The sequence below is a fragment of the Mustela putorius genome, unplaced genomic scaffold, assembly GCF_011764305.1.
Source record: "Mustela putorius furo isolate JIRA1106 unplaced genomic scaffold, ASM1176430v1.1 tig00003845_pilon_pilon_pilon, whole genome shotgun sequence".
Classification (NCBI taxonomy): domain Eukaryota; kingdom Metazoa; phylum Chordata; class Mammalia; order Carnivora; family Mustelidae; genus Mustela; species Mustela putorius.
Window position 1 is genome coordinate 38,054,110 of NW_025421998.1, and position 15,677 is coordinate 38,069,786.

At 37.9% G+C, this 15,677-nt stretch overlaps 1 protein-coding gene across 13 annotated transcripts in view; it reads left to right on the forward strand.

Annotated features, from left to right (window-relative positions):
• PPP1R9A (protein phosphatase 1 regulatory subunit 9A) overlaps positions 1-15,677 on the forward strand; it is a 305,319-nt gene that overhangs the window by 239,524 nt on the left and 50,118 nt on the right. For all 13 annotated transcript variants that reach the window (XM_045062718.1, XM_045062711.1, XM_045062713.1 and 10 more), the window contains 4 exons: positions 8,005-8,058; positions 10,654-10,883; positions 12,390-12,486; positions 12,592-12,763. In XM_045062718.1, coding sequence (XP_044918653.1) covers positions 8,005-8,058; positions 10,654-10,883; positions 12,390-12,486; positions 12,592-12,763 — 553 coding nt within the window. The remainder of the gene's footprint in view (positions 1-8,004; positions 8,059-10,653; positions 10,884-12,389; positions 12,487-12,591; positions 12,764-15,677) is intronic.

Genomic DNA, 15,677 nt, shown 5'->3' on the forward strand with positions numbered 1-15,677 from the left:
TTGCATCTCCAAAGTTGCATTCAGGAAAGGCAGTAAATAGTTTTTATTAGTATGTGTTGTTGTACTGCACTAGCTGTTTGCCCCTGGTCAATTCAGTCATTTTATCTTTTTTTTTTTTTTTTTTTTTTTTTTTACTCATTCCGTCATTCTACTATCCTTTAAAATGTTTGATTTCTCTTTTCTAACTTAGGGCAATAAATGCTTAGTTTACTTTATTGTTTAAACATGAAAGCACTTAAAACTATGAATCTCTGTTTAGCTAAGTCTTTGGCAACATCTTTGAGTTTCAGTGTTCATTCGGTCATCATTTTACAAATAGTCTTTATTTTTCATTTTTAAATGTTTTTATTTTCTCTTTGACTTGAATAATTGAGGAAACAGTTTTTAATTTGTAACTTACTATTAATCTAATGTTTTGTTACATTGTGGTCAGATAATATTGTCTATAAGTCTTTTTTTTTAAGAGGCTCTTTTATTATAGATTAATATGGGTATTTGTGATAAAAGTGATATTATGTACTTTCTACCTTCTGTATCCTTATCATTTTTTCCTATTTAACCTACTACACTGAGACCCATGTAGTAAAATTACACCTCATTATATTTTGGGCCTGGTAGCTTTGATTATCTATTTTAATGTTACGTTGAAAGCATATAAAATAAAAACTTAAAGATTTCTTAATCTTTAAATATTCTTTGATGGTAATAATGTGACTGCTACTTTTGTTTGTAGTTGCTGGATAAACACACTTTTGTAAACATGTGTATGTATCTGCTTTTATAATGTAAATTTAAGTGAAGTACTTTGTTTTACTGTAAATTTTGAAAATATCTTGGAGCTCTTTTAGTCCAAAACTTTAGCAACTTAAGTTTATGGTTATAATTGTTCAGAGTTTAATATATCTCACCTCATTTTATGCTTTATGATTCCTTTATGTTGATTGATTTTTGGTCAGGATTATCTAAGTTTTTAAAAAACTATTCTCTATTTCTATAATTTTCAAAATGAAGAACAAAATGATACCATGTAGAGTTCTAAAACAATACCATTTGAATCTTTTTGATACAATCTTGGTTTCTAAGACAAGATTGTTGTTAATATTTAATTGTCACATTTTCAATTAGCTTTATAATACTATGTGCAATAAATTTTTAGACTCTGTCTTACTCAGTTTCACCTGTTATTTTCTCTACACCAGAATTTCTCATTTCACGGAGTATATCCTTATGTAATGTATTATGTACTCATGGAGGTTACAGCGTTCATGGGCTTCCTATACTGAGAATGAGAAAATCTAATTTTCATGACATAGGAATGATAATTAGTTGGGTTTATTATTTTGATTTATTGTTTTTTTTCCTGACAGTGTTGTAAGGTAGGCTTCTCTGTTGAGCTAGATGCATACTGTAAAAACTAAAGCCTAATGCCAACCTGGCACTTGGATACTTATATTATTTTAGTCTTGTATTTTACATTTTTATCACAATTTCTTCAAGTAGGCTTCCTTTCATTGAGTTTTTTTTTTTTTTTCCTTTCAATTTGCTTTCCTTGTTTCCTATCTTTGTGTTTTGGTTTGTTCTTACTTAATATTTTCTTCAGTTTCTGTTACTTTTATCTCTGTTGCTGTTTCTTTTCTAGAAACACTTTGTCTTCTGTATTAATTATTTTGCTCATATTTTCTTTTTCTATTTTTCTATCTGAGGTTTTCAAATGTGTCCTCTCATATCAATGATTCAGTTTTCTGTAGCCTTAAGTATACTCTTAACTTCAGGTTATTTATGCTTTTTAGCACCTCTAACATCACTTAATTCCCTTACAACATTTTTAGTTTCCTTACTCTCTATCCATTCTTTGTGCTCCTTCACTTTCTATCCCAGTAGTCCAGAGAATTACCTTAAAATATTTTTATTTATGGGCTACCTCATTTTCTCAGTTTACTTGAGTTTTCAAGTTGATATTCTCTTTACCGTCACTTGAAATATTTAGTAATAGGTTCAGTTTTGCCTTTTTCTTCTGTTTTTATCTGGAAGTGAGACAAAAACTTGTTTGTATAGTCTGCTGTCATCCACTTCTTAAATTATGTATTCCCTATCTAGACTCCCATCGGGAGGACATATCTGTGTGCCTTGTTTCCTGTCTGGTTGCTATTTTCTGGCAGTCTGTCATCTAGTGCAGTTCTCTGAGCTTTGGTGAAATACTTCCAAATCTTCCACTCAGTTCTCTAAATTAAAGGGGGGAAAAAAGATGATCTCCTGCTCTCAAAACGCGTACCAGGACCACCCCTATCTTTACTGCTCCGCTTTGGGGTCTGGAACTCAAAGTATGAGGTGTGCCACTGTTCAGCCACCTTCCTGCATTATTTTCCTCTTCTGGTAGTTGCTTTCTGAATGAATGTGGAATCCTGAGAGAGTTGGAGAACTTGGTCTGAGGACAGTCCCTGGGAAAGACAATAAAGGCTGCCCAGCTTTCTCACTGGATAGACTCAGGATCTTCAGCAGTCATTGAGGATGGACAGACCATCTCTCTGTCCTTGGAATGAAGCTTGGATGCTTTTCTTAATTCAACTTTGTGACTCTTTCATATTCTAGTTACAGTTTAGTGTCCATTTGAACCTGTGAGTTTTCTTTCTTCCCTTTTTTTTTTGTTTTTGTTTTTTTTTTTTTTTAATGTGATTTCACTGGAAATTTAGTGGGGAAAAGGAAGAGGCTGAATCAGAAACTGCTGGTCAGGAGATATTTAAACCAGTTGTCTAGTGTTTCCCATCACACTCCTCCTCAGCGGTCGTAAGGATCTTGAGGGGAAAAATGGAGTCTAAAAACTGTGCTATTTACTTTGCTTAAGTCATAGAAAATGTATGAAAAATAATCTAGAGAAAGCTATAAATGCCTTAGATGATAATATAAAGTTATCTTTATGGAAATTTCTATTAACATGTAGAGAAAGCTATAAAATAGATTATCTAAAATAGTGTACTTAGCAGCAAACAGATACTTCTTTAAAAAAGAAACTGTACTTACATGCTTTCACCTACATCCATTTTCATCTACATCATTAATAACTAGTTTATGAATACCTACTTGGAGAGTGGCCTTGTTGGAGTAGCTCACCCAAGCCTACATATGCTGCAATTAGTGATACCATTCAGATTATATTATTATACTATTCAATCATCCAACTTCAGGTAATTTTGCATAAACTGTTCCCTGAGAAAAACACTCGATAGTGTAAAGATTGGTACTATATGTAACGCTTTGAGCAGAAATTATAAAGGAATATGATGTAGCTTCATTTTTAACAGCACCTGGGTATAGGCAAGAACAGCCGTGATTCCTTCTTTTATGGAGCCTACCCTGTCATAGGTAAGACAAAGTTCATTCAAATAACCGCACTGATAATTATAAGAAGTTTGATTCCAGTACTGAAACCACTTTATAAAGTTCTATGCAAATATCGTGTATTATTTCGCCCTTGTAAAGTAGAACAGAGAATGTTGCTCTTACCCGATTGTGAGCTCTCTGGCACTAGAGAGCTCTCAAAATCTTTGCTGCAAAGACAGTGTTTCCCATTCTTGCACAGGATAGGTAAAGAAAGTGTAGAAGTTCCGTCTCTCCATTTTTGTTTCTGCTAAGGATGTTTCTATTTCTAGCACAGTTAAATTTGGATTGTATTGATTCAGGGATAGGGTACATGTTCCATATTCATCTTTATTTTGAAAGAAATAAACAAAATGGACACAGCAGGCACACCTGCAGAGTGTTACGTAAGAGCTGCTGTTCTCTGTAGGAGGCATGTGTTTATTTGTGCTGTTTGTGCTGTAACCCCAGGGTACACATCTTTGGCATTCACGTTAAAAGATGACAGAAGAGATGAGATTGGTCTTTTAGGTCAAAACACTGACCTGCAATCCTTAACCTTTTCTTTTTATTTATATTCTGTCTTTCCAAGTATTCTCTCCTAATCTGGATTTTCTGAAGCTCCCAAATTCCAACAGACGTTTCAGGCTCGGTTTCTACTAACCAATCCTGTTGACTCCCTGCCCCTGCCATCAGCCTGACCAATCTCAGATGGTGATGTGCAAACCCTTGATCTGTCCTTTGGAAAGGTTATTAGACACATGGAGAGAGGACTTCTCTAGAATAAGAAAACACAACCTTTCACCAATTGTGCTTCTCTTGTCAAGTCACTTCACCTCTCTGAAAAGCAATTTTCTCTTCCTCTCTCTGTGAAATGGAAGTATCTCGGTCTCACCTTGCCCATTTGCCAAAGTGGAAGATAAGACAAAGAGGCCAAAGCCTAAGGGTCGTCTGACCCAGCTATGGGAATAAAGGATTAATCAGGCTATATTGGAGGAGGTTCCCTACCATGTTTCTCTGGGGATGATCTAAGAGCTTCTCTCAGAAGGTGGTCTTTATTATAATCTCCTAAAGTAAGTGTTTGGAAGGTAGGTTCTGTGTCATATGATGAGCACAGCTCATGGTGTCATTAGGTCAGTGCTAGTTGGATAAGGAGGGAGGGAAAAAACTGTATTGCTAGCCGATTAGGTGCAGGGTGAAGGGGTTAAGAGAGGAAAGGGAGTCAGACCTGAGACATTTTCCACGCCAGCATCTGCTTCCCCTGGGAACTTGAAGAAGCCATGTAACTTGTCTGGGCCTATGTCCCCATCTAAACAATGAGGTGGACCCTACCTGTCCACCTTCCCTCACAGGCTCTTTACACAGGTAAGACATTTAGTGGAAGGAACTGTGAACTGAAGTGTTCAAAACCCAGCTCAGACACTCATTAGCTCTGCAGCGTGCACGACTGAAGCAGTTTCCCACTACATAACCTGAAGGTTCGATTAGTTTTGATATTTTTCCTACTAATAGAGATGGGTTTATAGAAGTTCTCTTAAAGTGCATATAGCCTTAAAACAATTACACATCTTGTTATTTTAGGCCTTGGGAAGTCTAAGAAAACATTGCACTAAAACTTTTGTCCATCTTCTGAGTAATGTCTGAATTTTCAGGATTCAGTCTGTTTTCCTGGATTCACAGCATTTAGAGGTGCTTAGTAGCACTCCAGGCTTTTATCAGTGCTCTCCCTTCACCACTAATGAGTGCCACTGTCTTCTGTCACCCATTTTGGTGGGATGGGAGGGTGGGAAGCCTGGAGGTCAACCCGGCTGCTTCAGTTTTCCCTGGGTTTGCCTGCACACATCGTCAGTGGATTAATCTCTATATGCATTCATAGGAATAAACATGCTCACCCGAGACAAGGATTTCTAGGCTCTGCAACCATGACAACCATCTCCAGGCTCTTCATTTAGTAAATGTCACACCTGTAGTATTTGCAAGGGCCTTGGAGTTCTTCCCATCTAGCCCTCTCAATTTTCCTATAGGAAGGCAGGGCACAGAGAAGCAGCTTTCTCTCGGTCACAGTGATCTGAACAAGGAAAATCCAAAGTCCCAACAACCTGCATGCCACCTCCTTGGTTACCCTACAGTTGAACGAAGTCAACCCCTGAGAAAATAAAATCTGGCACTTCCCCACGGTTGCAGCGTTCTTCGTAAAATCTGCCCTTTTGATTTTGTGCTACTCTTCAAGTAGAAGCAGAGGTGTTTGTTTTATTGCAGGTGTGACATTTTACAGCATTTAGCACTTTTGACTAAGAAATGCGGTTGTGGTAATTACATCTGAGTTCTTCCGATCATTCTCGTCTTAGCCTGGGCTAACTTTAAATGGCTTATTCTGTGCTAGCCATTGTGCTAGCCGCTTTACGTGGGTTATCTCATTCAGGCTTCCAGTAAAGAAGGTCATGACCTATGAGGAACTGCGCTGTACAGGTGAGCAAAGTGAAGGTAAGAGAGGTGAAGGGACTGTCCAACGTCATGGAGTTCATCCGTGGTAGGCCTGAGATTAATTCAGTCTGGCTTCACACTTGGCCATGGTACAAAGATCAAGGAGTCATTCTTCCGGTCAGTAATAATTCCAGATACTTCAGAACCATCTAGACATGTGCATTTGCTGGCATTTGCTGGATGCACATAGCGGCTCTTCAATAAATGCCTATTGAATCAATCCTTATTTTCAAAGGGAAATGGAACCGGATCTGGAACCAGAAGGTCTAGGCTCTAGTCGTGGTTCTAACAGCAATTCCCTGTAACAACTAAGCCTGGTCAGTTTTTATCCACGTGCCCTGGTTTTCCACATCTTCGAGGGAGTCCAGAAATGTCAGGATTGGTGATTCTGCAAGTAGTGTGCTCTCTGTAGGGCTCAGAGCTGGAGTAAACATATCCTGGTCATTTGAGTAAGTCAGGCCACCTTGCCTGAGAGATTCATCCGGACTAGGGCTTTGTCGGTAAGACCTCATGAGTGAGGTAGAAGGCAGCTGCCTTGCATTTCGTGCAACACTTGCCACTTTGTTGCTCTGAGCGGCTCCTTAAAGTAGGCAGGTAAAGCGTCATACCACTAAGGCTACGGAGAGAAACTGGGAGCGCCAGGACTGCCTCTCTGGGGCCTCCTAAAAGAATGGCAGCTGCACAGAGAATCCTTCCTCTCTAGAAGCTGTTGGAGCTCAGGAGCCCCTGGGAACCCATGAGGGTGAAAGGAGCAAGAGTCACACTGACCAGACTGCGGGAGTGAGCCGATCAGGAAGTGGTAAAGTAAGAGAAATGGTGTCAGTGGGGCAGAATCAGATTTTGAAAAGTTTCAACCCCCGGCCCCCCACCCCACCCCAGGACCAAGAGCAGTAGCTGAGCCATAGCAGTGTAGACCACAGGACCTTAAACATAACAGGAGACTGGAGAGCGTGGGGGAAGGAGCGTTCTTCTCCATCCTTCCCCCATGCCCTTCTCAGCAAGCTGAAAACCAGGGTCTGGTAAGAAAACTTGGATTTATTTGATCATAGCAATATCAGACATTTGCAGCCCTTCTGGTATAATTCTAAATCCGAAATGCTCTGAAAACTGATTGTTTCATATAATTTTGTGGCAAAGTCATTTGGTGGTAAACCTGACCAAAACAGACAGGATGCTATGTATAGTCTCTATTATCTACCTCACTTAGTGGGAAATACTATGTTGGGTGGCAAAAAATGCCCCTGTATTTGATCACAGAGTGCCTCCATGGGCAGGCTGTGGGCAATAGGCAATTTATGGAAAATGCCTTTCCCTGCCTTTCTGAAATTGGAAAGATTCTGAATTCCAAAAACATCTGGCCCCAAGGATTTTGGAGAAGAGACTTTAAACCCGTAAATTGTTTTCTGTAAATCTTGGTGCATTTCTTTATCCCTTAAGGAAAGGAATGTTCTGTTTGTTCTTCTCACCCTTACAGAGAAAACAGCGTGGGGGGAGGGGAGAAACAAAACAAATGTAAGCGTGGCTCGCGCGCTAATAAGCTGCAACCAAAGCTTTTGGGGGGTCTAGGTTCTCCATCGGTGTCGATTTTGGGGGGGGGGGACAGAAATCTGCATCTGTACCTTTCCCGCAATTAAAAAAAAAAAAAATCACCGATGTCATTGTGGAACTGCAGCATCCTGGTCTTCGTCTGGCAGCTGCGGAGCCGCATAGGAGCTGCTCGGCCTTCGGTGCGTGGGACTCGCGGAACCATGGCGCCATCTTTCTTCCAGATTGGGAATCGCATCCTCACCCTGCGCGGGCCCACTTGCCTGCGGGAACCGTGCCATCCACCAGGCTCTGGGCTCTGAAACCATTCCCTAGCACCCAAATCCCAGAGGAAGAGCTGCAGAGAGGGCTAGAAAATGTATTGTCTTTTCTTTAGTCCCCGAGTAATTAAATTCGCAGCCTAATCAGTTAGAGAGTGTGGGCCACAGACCCCACGTTTCATTAGTGTGCACCTAATGAGTCATTTTACACACTAGACATTTTAATTTACAGCCTGCTGCATTGCAGCACTTTTCTGGGCCTTCTCTGCCATGGGATAAGGTATTCTTCTAGCCACCAGGGCTTCCAAAATATAGATACACTTTCTTAGTTCAGATTTTTTTCTTTCTTTTCAATTTCCAGTTGCAAATCAAACACGCAGTTACAGAAGCAGAGATTCAAAAGTTGAAGACCAAGGTAAGCACCGTTAAGTGGTGTTTGAATTGTGCTTTTTACACTTCGGATGCTGTGAATAAATTCAACCCTCGGACTAAAGGATTTGTTCCTGTGCATTTGCAAGAGTACAAATGTGAGAGGCTTTTCCACTGTTAGATACATAGACCTGCCAGTGAGACACATCCCCCAGGGGGTAAACACCACCATACTCCCTCAGCCAAGATAGCACCGCGTTTTAAAAATGCATATTTAAATATTTGCCCATATGTGGCCACTTCCCTCTGAGATTTCCTCAAAAAATTAAATATTACTAATGGTTCTAGCATCCGAGTTATGTTCTGACCATAAGTATGCTGTTCTTATTATACAAGTTATTACCCTGTATCTCTTTCTCTTTATTTAAATAGGTTTATTCATTTACTTATTTTTAACTTACTCATCAGAAACAATGTATTTCAATGTAGCACATTAATACTTTTTCATAGAAAAAAATTCCAATTTCTAATTATTAAATATTATGAAATTTAATGTAATGTGGAATAATTGATTTTAAATGCCAGATGCTACTGGAAATTTTTAGACAAGTTTAGTTTGCATTATTTAAATTTGTGGTGGGAAAAACAGGTCTTGATAAAAGGGAGTATGTATTTTTAGTTTATATATGAAATAATACAAGATTCAAAAGGGCACACTTAGTTGGTAAATTATAAGGTGCTTGTAAATTTCTCGAATTGTGTCTAGGTTTATCAAATATGTAATTTCAAGGATTTAAAAATATTTTTGAATTACCTTAAAAATAATATTCTTTATTATTTTTATGGTCTTTTAAAAACTAAGACATAATTTCTGCTCCCACCACTAATGATCTGTTTTCCTGTTCACATTGAACAATTATTTTGGTTTTTCCATGTGTTTTAAATGGAGATGAATTAGCAGGGCTATTTTGGTTAAATGGTATTCTCAGCTAATAACTCTGTAGCTCTTTAGTCAAAACATGTCTATACATCATTCATGGTGTCAGCCAAGCTCTGTGAATAATCATTTTTAAATTAATAGTGGTTGGTAAATAAACAACTTGAATGCAAAACATTGCTTAATAAAAGATGCAGGAAAAACCTATCTCATTTTAAATTGCTATTGTTTCTTAGCACAGAATGGAAGAATAGATTTTTTTTTTTTAATTGTTGGTTATAACCAGGGAAAAAAATTCCCCTGTGGATTGTAAGTGTTTTAACAAAACTTATGTGTTAGACCAGAAACATTTAATTTAGAAATCCTATAAATTAATATTTTGTATTTCTCTCTTTATTATACTGACATGTAATATCTATAATAGCTTACTTTATTGTGATTCTTTATATCCATGTTGATAATAGAATTCCTAATTTTGAAATGTTTTTGATTTTTTTTTACTTTGTAATCTGTTTTGTCAATGTATTTAGTTTAAATTATGCATTAAAAGATACATATATATATATATTTATTTGCTGAATGTGGTATGGTCTGGGGATGTCTTCGGTTTTGAAAATTGTTAGTTTATAATGACTCCGCATCCTTTTGAACTTGAAAGGAAGCATGTGGACTAGATGAAACACTAGTTTAAAGATCCATTATTGTGAATAAATGACATTTGACCCCTCACCTAAAGGATCAGCCTTGAATTCCTGTAAAAATAATGGGGTCGGAGTAGTATACTATCTATTCCCAAGAGTCCCTGTAAGCAGAAACACAAGAAGCTGCCTTTTTTGGTCCATCAGAGGGATTTAAAATAAGTCAGCAATAATTTATATTTTTTACTTGCACTATCTTTTACACTTTCATGCAAATTGAAGTTTATCAGGCTCTGGAAATTCAGAACACTGCCAGCAAAATAATGAGCTACGACTGTGTTCGTGTTCGTTGAAATAAAGGATATAATCATATTATTAAAAGAGATAAAAACCAAAGCAAAAATAACTAACATTTATCAGATTATGTCCAAGGAGCTGTTCCAGGCATGCGGTTGTGTTACCTCACAATTCTGTCTTATAGATAATAAACCTGAGTCTTAGAGAGCTTCCGTTACTTACTTGCCTAAGGTTTAAAAGGCCAATAATGGTAGAGCCGGACCTCAACTCTAAACTGAATGGCTCCAGAGACCCCTTCTTAACCAGCAGACCAAACTGTGCTTTGGCCTCTCTCTCCGTCCCAGTGTGCCTCTCCCCCTTCACTTTTCAGTTAGTCTTTTACATCTAATTGTGTGTAGGAAGAACAGCTGAAAGAAGGTACATTGAAGTTCATTGGCTAGTATCTGGTCAAACTCTCAAACAGCATGTACTGCTCACAGAATTTCAAACCACATGGGGCAATGGGAAGATCATGGGAGGTGAAATCAAATCCCGGTTTTATTATCTATCAGATGTGTGACCTTGGTTGGACAAAACATTTCCCTCTTCAACGCTTCCATTTCGTAATCTCTGAAATGCTGAAAATAAGGCTTGCTCTTCTCATCTCAAGGTTCTCAATGATCGAGTATATGTGGCAGTGGAACTTAATTGAAAACATGCTATTAAAAACGTGATGGATTTTGCTATAGAATACCCAGATTATCCTTGCCTTGACATTTGCTTTATCCAGCTGCAAGCAGCAGAAAATGAGAAAGTGAGGTGGGAACTAGAAAAAACCCAACTCCAGCAGAATATAGAAGAGAATAAAGAGAGAATGCTGAAGTTGGAGAGCTACTGGATTGAGGCTCAGACCTTATGCCACACAGTGAACGAGCACCTCAAGGAGACTCAAAGCCAGTATCAGGCCTTGGAGAAGAAATACAACAAGGCAAAGAAATTGATCAAGGATTTTCAACAAAAGTAAGCAGCTTCTAATGACTAAAGAATTGTGTGCATTTCTAAAGAGGGCTTACATCCAGTAATCTTATAACATCTAACAGAATAGAAAAGATTATCTCGGTGATCCTTTAAGCAGAGTTATAAAGCATTTAGACGTTCACTTTGGAAATCCCTTCTATCATTTTTTTCATGCGAGATTATATTTTGTTTATTTTAGAGTTCCTTGGCTCTCAGTTACCTCCCCTCCCCGGTTTTTCTTTGATAGTTTGTCACTCCTAATAACTATGAGAACATTTGAATCTCTGTCCTTTGGGCAACAGCTCTGAGGAGAAAGCAAGAAGCCCAGTTGAAGTCACGCAGAATGACTGACCATGCAAAGCAGTAACTGGGGCCTTGAGGAGGTTGTTTCTGTCTCTGTTCTTAGCATCAGGGACTGCGGAACTTTCCCACCTCAGAGAGTGTAAACCTTGTCTAGCGAGACCCCTTGCCCTGCCATTTTCCGTTGCTCACAAGGAGAATCCCGAGGGGCTCCTTTCGCTGCAGTGAGAGTCTAGCCGCAAACTTGGTTTTTGAATCTCATCAGCTCTTTCCACACGAATGCTGCTTTGCTTCCCTCTGTTGGATTTTGGTGTAATTTCAGGGAACTGGTTACTTAAGGATTTTTTCATCATCAACTTCAGGTGCCTCTGGACAGCCAGAACAATACAGTCATGCCCGACCACTTCTGGTCTTCGTGCTAAGCCTTAGAAGCTAAGCGTATGTGTAAGATTCCCGATGTCTCCGTTATTTCCTATCTCTGAGACCCTGTTTTTCACATTTAAAGGAGACTGCTATAAAATGTTGATTATGGAAAAGGGGAAATTACTCTTTGTGGTCTGAATCCAGTACATCACTATTTTAACTCTTCCTGCCAAAAATGTCATCCCTAATTGTGTTTCACGTGATAAATTTATAGTAAGTGCCGGATTTGCAAGTTGCATTCCAGGCTCCCAAAAGGGAGAGATTTTTATCCTCCACATACTAACTTCTGGTGTGCAAGTGACAGCTCCCCCTCAGTGTTTCTGACCTGCCCAGTCCTTCGCCATTGTCATTCGTAGAAAGTAAATTGTAATTATCTTCTGTAAACTCTGGCCACCCAGTCCTATTGGTTTACGAAGTACATGGCTCTGTAAATACGGAATTATAACTATCCTACATAGAATCAACTGCACTAAGTTACCCAAGGTAGGTCATTAGTTCAGTAGCTTCTCTATAAATCTGTGTGGGTACTCAAGAATCAGGAGTTAACAAACGAAAATCACAGAAGCAGAATCAAAGCATTCTTCTTTCATTTAGGAGCCATTAAAATGTTTTATTTGCTTTCATTCCTAGATGCCTTTTTTCGAACTGTGATTGAGTGTTGTTTATTTAAATAGCAGCCCACTCGTGTGTCCCACTGTGCAGTTTATTGCTTCAGATAAGAACTTCCACGTGTTTTCTCATTTATTGAGTATTTGATGTCATCAGATCTTTTATTTTCTTCTTAAGAGAACTTGATTTCCTCAAGAGACAGGAAGCAGAAAGAAAGAAAATAGAAGATTTGGAAAAAGCTCATCTTGTGGAAGTTCAAGGTCTGCAAGTACGGGTGAGTTATGTGCTCAAAACCACTAAGTAATAGGATGGTTTGGCTGAGTACTTAGAGAGGAGTTCTGGCTTCGAGGTTTACAGATGGATTTTCTTTTCCCCTTAGATTAGAGACTTGGAAGCTGAGGTGTTCCGACTACTGAAGCAAAATGGAACTCAAGTTAACAACAACAACAACATCTTCGAGAGAAGAACGTCTCTTGGTGACGTCTCTAAAGGAGATACCATGGAGAATTTGGATGTCAAGCAGACATCTTGTCAAGATGGCCTAAGTCAAGGTTTGTTTAAACTAACCACAAAAATTATTTCCAGTGACTATAAAATTGAGCTTTACATTCTTCGTTTTCTTACCCAGAGATTTCAAAGCTGAGACAGCCTTCCTGCCATGAGAAAGAAGAGAAGGTTTATCAAAATAAGAACCTATCATTTAGCTCTTGTTTTATCAAAAACCAATGCCTTGATGAAAGGAAATAACAAAATTGCAACTTAAGCCAATTTTTTTTTAAGTCATGGTAATATTGATAGACTTAATGAACTACCTTAATAAGAATAAGTAAATAAACTACCCTAACATGATAGTTCATCTAGGATGAGCTCCTACTTATGTATTAATAAGTAAATCTTATAATTTTTAAGTCATTAGAATGAAAATCTTTTTCCTAATATCAGAAGGCTGACTACCTACTTCTAGCACTTGGAATTCATTGAGTTACAAAGTTCTGTATACTTTTATGGTTTTACTTTGGTGTCCTCCCTATACTTCTCAGTCTTTCCTGTCAAAGAGCAAATAAGATTCAAAACACTGGAAATATTTGTTCTTGCAAATGTTTGTCTTGTTTTATGTACCAGCCATAAAGCGGTCACTTGTTTTCCTATGCAAACACACTCCATACAGAGGTTGTGTGTATATGAATGTGAATGAATGCTTTAATATCTATAGTACATTTATAAATTAGAAAATGTGTAAGAATTTATAAAGATAAATACACAGGAGGATATAAAACCTTTAGTCTCATCTTTTAAAGTTTTTACCTAATAGTCCTTGGAAAAAGTGAAAGTAAAAGAATGTAGTGAATCAGCGCCGTCGTGATAGGATGGACAGCTCACAGGCAGTGATCTGACATGCAGGAAAACTGTTCACTAATGAGCTGTATAATTCTCTGATGTTCTTTCTCACATATTAAAATGTCTCCAACGAGACTTTTTTTGATATGCAAGTGTTTATATCATTAACTTTTATAATTGCATTCTTAGCCATTAAAAATGAAGAGTATTGGAAATCTTCATTTAAAATTAAAGTGAGATCTAGAACTTTGAGATCATTTACTACATTTGTATCCTTTTGCTGGGCTTTTCCTTAATAAATATAATGGAGACATCTTGACTCCTGGGTGGCTTAAAGAGGAATGTTTAGCAAGGGCGTTACCACTAACTGAAGAGCTGTGTGTCTTCAGGAAGGTCATTTAGCATCTCTGGATTGGTTTTACTATGCATAATATAAAAATAGTCACGCTTGTTTTTTCTCCATACTAATAGGTGTTTTGAAGTTATATGTCTTTGTCACTGAGGTGAATCAATCCTTTATAGGATTATAATTGTTATATCAGGAACTTTAGAAGATTGATTTCTAAAGAAAAATCAGAAAAAAAATCAATGTTTTCTTCACCTTTTGGAATATTTTAATTTCATTAAATTAATTGTAGTTTATAATAAATATGTGTTTCTGCAGTGACATGCACCAGGTGTGATCCATAAACCAGTGGCTTTCCAATGCTCAGTTCATTTCTGTTCATTTGTTTCCATTCAGAAATCTGTATCTTGTCAAACATGTAATTAATGGTATTTATTAAATTATGTGACTACAGAAGATCAACAAACTCTACTATTAACATGCTGATTTGGATCTAAACCTTATATTTCTTCTGAACCCTTTTCCTATTCTACACCCTCCATTTTGCCACATAATTATCAGTTTCCCTAGCAACACTGTCAGTTCACAGTGAGATGCGAAGACTACTAATTCTTACTGAAACCAATCCATGCTTGTGCAGTGGAGGTAGAATCAGTCATCTTAGACATTAGTAGCATACATATCAAGCGCTTGCTCTTCCAGTTTTGCTGCCGAGGACAGTCAGTGATAAATCTCCTTGAATTTCAATTGCTTGATCACATAAACTAAAATGGCTTGGTCAGTAGCTAGATAGGAATGCTCTGAAAAGCACTTTTCTAAATTGATCCTTTGCTTCTGTTGCTAGGGAACGCCGAAGTCCTAGAGGTTTAGAAAAGGAAGTAAAACTGAGGACCAAACAAAGGCTGTGCGGCACTTCAACATCCCCTCTCCTCCCCTGCCACATACCTTTTGGCAGCAGGATGGGTACAGCAGTTGCCCTCAGCTCTACTAGTTTCTGCCCCGCAGATGCAGTGCCTTTTCTCCCCACTTCCTGTGGACTGTCCAGTTTTGACTTGCCTTCTGAACACTGGAGTGTTTTATTGATAAGATGAGTGGTTTAGTAGATCTTTAGGTCTTGAGGCTCAGTGAAGCAAAAGGATTATCAATGGAAGTCATTGAAAAGCTCTGTTAGAATGCAATACTGAAAGAAAGAGAATGGAAGGAGAGCACGTAGGGGGCAGAAGGGGAGGAGGAGGAAAGGAAGAGCCCACATGCAGTCGTTTCTTCACAAGGAATCAAGTTCTTCTACGAATGAGCTTCCCAGATGAGGAAGGATTAATTATGTGACTCTAGGTATTGAATTTATGTTAAGTTTTCAGAGTGATAAAATCATTTTTCAAACCATGCAGAAATTTACCATAGTTACAGTTCTATTTGAGCACTATTTGTGTGGTTCTCTCTATAAACCAAACCTACTTAAGTAGCTCATTAAAATTGTGATTATACAAAGCCATTAATATGCTCTAATACATCTTTTTTCATAATACATAAAGCAAATATAACATATTTTTTTTAGCCAGGAGCCATGACAGACCCTTATTAAGGATTATTACCTAATTATTAAGAGTTATTAATTAACACTTATTATTCATTAATTAGAACACATTGTTTTACCTGTGTTCCGGGATGTGAAAAGTAATTATTTTGCCCTCCTGTCATTTTTTTTTGTTGTCATTTCTTAGTGCCTGTCTATGTATGTCCTCTATCCAGGAGCCCTAAGTAAGTAGAAGTATCTGCGACTG